The sequence below is a fragment of the Squalius cephalus genome (assembly GCF_949319135.1).
Source record: "Squalius cephalus genome assembly, chromosome: 1".
In the NCBI taxonomy this organism is placed as follows: Eukaryota; Metazoa; Chordata; class Actinopteri; order Cypriniformes; family Leuciscidae; genus Squalius; species Squalius cephalus.
This window is the reverse complement of record NC_137122.1, coordinates 45287953-45293107: the sequence shown is the minus strand read 5'-3', so window position 1 is coordinate 45293107 and position 5155 is coordinate 45287953. Positions and strand designations below refer to the sequence as shown.

The 5155-nt window shown below is 43.5% G+C and overlaps 1 protein-coding gene across 1 annotated transcript; it reads right to left on the bottom strand.

The window, feature by feature from the left end:
* Positions 1–477: 477 nt before the first annotated feature.
* On the bottom strand, positions 478–4223 carry LOC307170139 (uncharacterized protein). Its single transcript, XM_079891166.1, has 2 exons — positions 1883–4223; positions 478–1688 (listed from the first exon to the last, which is right to left on the bottom strand). The coding sequence occupies exons 1-2, from the start codon at positions 3783–3785 to the stop codon at positions 1666–1668; spliced, it is 1926 nt and encodes a 641-aa protein (XP_079747292.1). The 5' UTR covers positions 3786–4223; the 3' UTR covers positions 478–1665.
* Positions 4224–5155: the final 932 nt, after the last annotated feature.

Genomic DNA, 5155 nt, shown 5'->3' with positions numbered 1-5155 from the left:
ATTCAGTGATTAATTAGCTGATGATTGAGCATTAGGGATGAACACCTGATGTTAACAAGCAGAATCACTGAAGGACAGAGGAACAACAAGAAGATAAAAAAGTGAAACAAAAGAACTACAACTGACTTCAGCCACAGAAGACATTAAATCTCTGAAAATCTCTGCAGAGGAGGATTGAACAACTCCAAAAATAGCATTACCAGCTTCACTTATTACTAACCAGATTGACTTTATTTATTGTTGTATTATTATATGTCTATTATACATATGTCTACAGAAAATCCTATTGAGAATTATCAGATGCTGTTTTGTTTCATTTGACGTTACCATTATGGAGCTCAGTTTTTGCTTTAGTTTGGCTCTTGACCCTTGACTTTAACATTAGTTTTTCTTTGGCTCCTGCAACTGTGTGTTTTTAAGACACATTTGTTGTGGCAGAAACAAAGCCAACAAAAATGAGATCAGGTGTTGCTGATTATGATGTCATCACATAATGTTTCCTGTCATCCTGTGTCTAATCCTTTATCAAAAATGTGTTGTTTTAATACAGCTTATTTTTTATTACTACACGGAGAAACTACAGCAAAAGATCAAGCAGTGCTGCGTAATTAGTTATGAAGGATTTTTTGAACTCATCATTCTCTAAAAAAATTTGATCTATGGCTTCTGATAGACATTTACATTACATTTACATTTATTCATTTAGCAGACGCTTTTATCCAAAGCGACTTACAAATGAGAACAATAGAAGCAGTTAAACTAGCAGTAGGACAACAAAATGCAAGTGCTATGACCCTTCTCAGTTTAAATAAACGCATTTTTTTTTTTTTTTTTTTTTTTTTTTTAATAGAACAGAATAGAGTAGTAGAGAGAAAGTGTTAGTATTACTGGATCAAGTGCTGTCGAAAAAGAAGTGTCTTCAGCCGTTTCTTAAAAGTGGCTATGGACTCAGCCGCTCTGGTTGAGTTCGGCAGATCATTCCACCAGCAGGGAACAGTCATGGTAAAGGTCCGAGAAAGAGATTTTGTGCCTCTTTGAGATGGCACCACAAGACGCCGTTCACTTGCAGAGCGCAAGTTCCTGGAAGGCACATAAGTCTGAAGTAAAGAGTTAAAGTAAAAGGGAGCAGAACCAGTGGTTGTTCTGTAGGCAAACGTCAGTGACTTGAATTTGATGCGAGCGGCAACTGGCAACCAGTGCAGTTTTGTGAGGAGAGGAGTGACATGTGCCCTTTTCGGCTCGTTAAAGACCACTCTAGCTGCGGCGTTCTGGATCAGTTGCAGAGGTTTGACTGTGCAAGCTGGAAGACCAGCCAGGAGAGCGTTGCAATAGTCAAGTCTGGATAAAACAAGCGCTTGGACAAGGAGTTGAGTAGCATGTTCTGATAGGAAGGGTCTGATCCTCCTAATGTTGTACAAGGCAAATCTACATGACCGGGCAGTTCTTGCAATGTGGTCTGTGAAGTTCAATTGATCATCAATTACCACACCAAGGTTCCTGGCTGATCTAGATGGAGTTATGGATGACGAGTCTAGCTGAATGGTGAAGTTGTGGTGAAGTGTTGGGTTGGCCGGGACCACGAGTAGCTCTGTCTTCGCAAGGTTTAGTTGAAGGTGGTGGTCCTTCATCCAGCCAGAAATGTCTGTCAGGCAGGCTGAGATACGATCAGCTACCGTCGGATCGTCGGGCTGGAATGAGAGGTAGAGTTGTGTGTCATCAGCGTAGCAGTGATAGGAAAAACCATGTTTCTGAATCACAGATCCTAGTGATGTCATGTAGATGGAGAAGAGAAGTGGTCCAAGCACTGAGCCCTGAGGCACTCCAGTAGCTAGATGTTGTGTCTTAGACACCTCACCCCTCCACGAAACCCTAAAGGACCTACCTGAGAGGTATGACTTGAACCATTGGAGTGCGGTTCCCGAGATGCCCTTCGTCTTTAGGATTGACAGGAGGATCTGGTGGTTAACTGTGTCAAAGGCAGCAGACAGATCCAGCAGGATGAGAACTGAGGATTTGGAGGCTGCTCTTGCCAGTCTCAGAGCTTCAATTACTGAGAGCAGGGCCGTCTCAGTTGAGTGTCCGCTTTTGAAACCAGATTGATTGTTGTCCAAGAGGTTGTTCTGTGTAAGGAAGGAAGAGATCTGGTTGAAAACAACTCGCTCAAGTGTTTTCGCGACGAATGGAAGGAGAGATACTGGTCTGTAATTCTCCAGATGTGCTGGATTTAGAGTGGGTTTCTTAAGCAGTGGGGTTACACGAGCCTGCTTAAATGCTGTGGGAAAGGTACCAGTGTGAAGAGAGGTGTTTATGATGTGTGTGAGTGTGGGTACAACTGAGGATGAAATGGCTTGAAGTAGGTTAGTGGGAATAGGATCAAGCGGACAGGTGGTAGGGCGATTGGAAAGGAGGAGATTGGAGACTTCTGTCTCTGAGAGTAGAGAGAAGGAGGGTAGAGAGTGCGTGTTAGCTGGAAAAGTGTGTGTGTCAATTTGTGGATTGCTAAATTGGCCGCTGATGGAGGTTGTTTTATTTATAAAGAATGTAGCAAAATCGTCAGCATTTAGTGTTGATGAAGGAGGAGGAGGAGGAGGGTTGAGAAGAGAGGAGAAGGTTTTGAAAAGCATGCGAGAGTCTGAAGAATTGTTAATTTTGTTGTGATAGTAAGTCATTTTAGCAGTAGAGATATTATCAGAGAAGGAAGAGAGGAGGGACTGATAAAGACCAAGATCAGTAGGATCTTTTGATTTGCGCCACTTCCTCTCTGCACCCCTAAGTTTCGAACGATGTTCCCGGAGAACATCAGATAACCAGGGGGCAGAGGGTGTGGCGCGGGCTGGCCTGGAGGAAAGGGGGCAGAAGGTGTCCAAGCAGGATGTTAAAGTGGAGAAAAGATTATCAGTTGCACTGTTAGTATCTAGTGTTGAAAGCTGATCAGGTGGAGGAAGTGTGGATGAGACCAGAGAGGATAGACGAGAGGGTGAGAGTGAGCGTAGGTTTCGCCGAAAAGTGACCTGTGGAGGAGTGTGTGTTGTGTTCCGTGGCAGGTTGATGTTGAGAGTGAGGAGGAAGTGATCTGAGGTGTGCAGTGGAGTGACCAGTGTATGGTCAGTGGAGCAGTAGCGTGTGTAGATAAGGTCCAATATATTACCTGATCTGTGAGTAGTCGCAGTAGATACTCGCTTGAGGTCAAATGAGGCAAGCAGAGTGTGGAAATCAGCAGCCTGAGGTTTTTCTAGGTGGATGTTGAAGTCTCCAAGAACAACGAGAGGAGTACCATCCTCAGGGAAGGACGAGAGTAGCACATCAAGCTCTTCCAAGAAACTGCCGAGCTGCCCTGGGGGACGATATACAACTACAAAATGGATATTAATAGGGCTAGTGATAGTAATTGAATGTGATTCAAAAGAGCTGTTGTCACACAGAGTTAGTAAATGATCAAATTTCCAATCGTTTGAGATGAGCAGACCAGTACCACCACCCCTTCCAGTCAGGCGAGGGGTGTGTGAGAAAGTGAATTTAGTGGAGAGGGCAGCTGGTGTGGCAGTGTCCTCTGGTCTGATCCAGGTCTCAGTCAGGGCCAGTAGACTGAGACCCAAATGACTAGAAATAGATGTAATGAAATCAGCTTTGTTTACAGCGGACTGGCAATTCCAGAGACCAATAGGAAAAGAGAATATAGTACTAGAAGACACCGGAAAAGTACGCAGGTTGTTAGGATTGGACTGCCTCTGACGTGTGACATTTGATTTACGTGTGTTAGTAATAGTAGGGATTTGAAAACACATAGTGTAAGGTCACAAACAAATAGATCAGATGAAAAAGTTGTGTAGACGAGAAAGTAAAGGAATAAATAGGGAAAATTAATACTCAAGTGCCTTGTTGGTGTCCTTGCTCGGTGGAGTCGCACAGGTAGAGTCGTTGGTCTTTACACTCTTCGGTCTTAACACGATGTGGGCTTCACACGAGGGCTGCCGCGACCGCTGCCGCGGTGCACTAACCAATTTTATACACACCTAATACCTCTTTATTGAATACAGCAGGTCCCGCCCTCCTGTTTAGTCAAGCGAAACTAACCAGTCACGACGCACAAACAAAGTCACACGTGCGTTTTTACCATAGTAAAAACACGGTAAAACACACTTCCTAGCAACACAGCCGCGCTAAAATCTACTGGGAAAAGTAAACACTCACAGACTGCTGATCTCTCCTGTTGTTCGACTGCTTCTTCTGATAAGTACTAGCAGTTTCTTAGAATAAATACTTTAACTGGCTTAGGTCCCGCCCTCCTGTTTAGTCAAGCGAAACTAACCAGTCACGACGCACAAACAAAGTCACACGTGCGTTTTTACCATAGTAAAAACACGGTAAAACACACTTCCTAGCAACACAGCCGCGCTAAAATCTACTGGGAAAAGTAAACACTCACAGACTGCTGATCTCTCCTGTTGTTCGACTGCTTCTTCTGATAAGTACTAGCAGTTTCTTAGAATAAATACTTTAACTGGCTTAGGTCCCGCCCTCCTGTTTAGTCAAGCGAAACTAACCAGTCACGACGCACAAACAAAGTCACACGTGCGTTTTTACCATAGTAAAAACACGGTAAAACACACTTCCTAGCAACACAGCCGCGCTAAAATCTACTGGGAAAAGTAAACACTCACAGACTGCTGATCTCTCCTGTTGTTCGACTGCTTCTTCTGATAAGTACTAGCAGTTTCTTAGAATAAATACTTTAACTGGCTTAGGTCCCGCCCTCCTGTTTAGTCAAGCGAAACTAACCAGTCACGACGCACAAACAAAGTCACACGTGCGTTTTTACCATAGTAAAAACACGGTAAAACACACTTCCTAGCAACACAGCCGCGCTAAAATCTACTGGGAAAAGTAAACACTCACAGACTGCTGATCTCTCCTGTTGTTCGACTGCTTCAGACAAACACAGACATCAAGAATCAGCCAATGAATCTTCACAATGGTGACAATCAACATCAAATCTGAACATCACAAAACACACTACTAAAAGTCAACACAAAACCAACAGCAAAAAGTAAAAATTAAAGAAAATAACCAGACAATTCAGCTGCATAATTTATTTATTCTGCAATGCATGCTGGGAGTCATGGATGATTTTTTTGTACTATGCTGGTACCCAACA

What these genes read in the sequence shown, in the direction of transcription:
- LOC307170139 (XM_079891166.1), bottom strand. Translation starts at nt 3,785, where the DNA reads ATGTGTTTTCAAATCCCTACTATTACTAACACACGTAAATCAAATGTC. An exon ending in GTTCAAGTCATACCTCTCAG is followed by an intron (nt 1,689 to 1,882) that starts GTAGGTCCTTTA and finishes CTCTCATTCCAG; the next exon opens with CCCGACGATCCGACGGTAGC.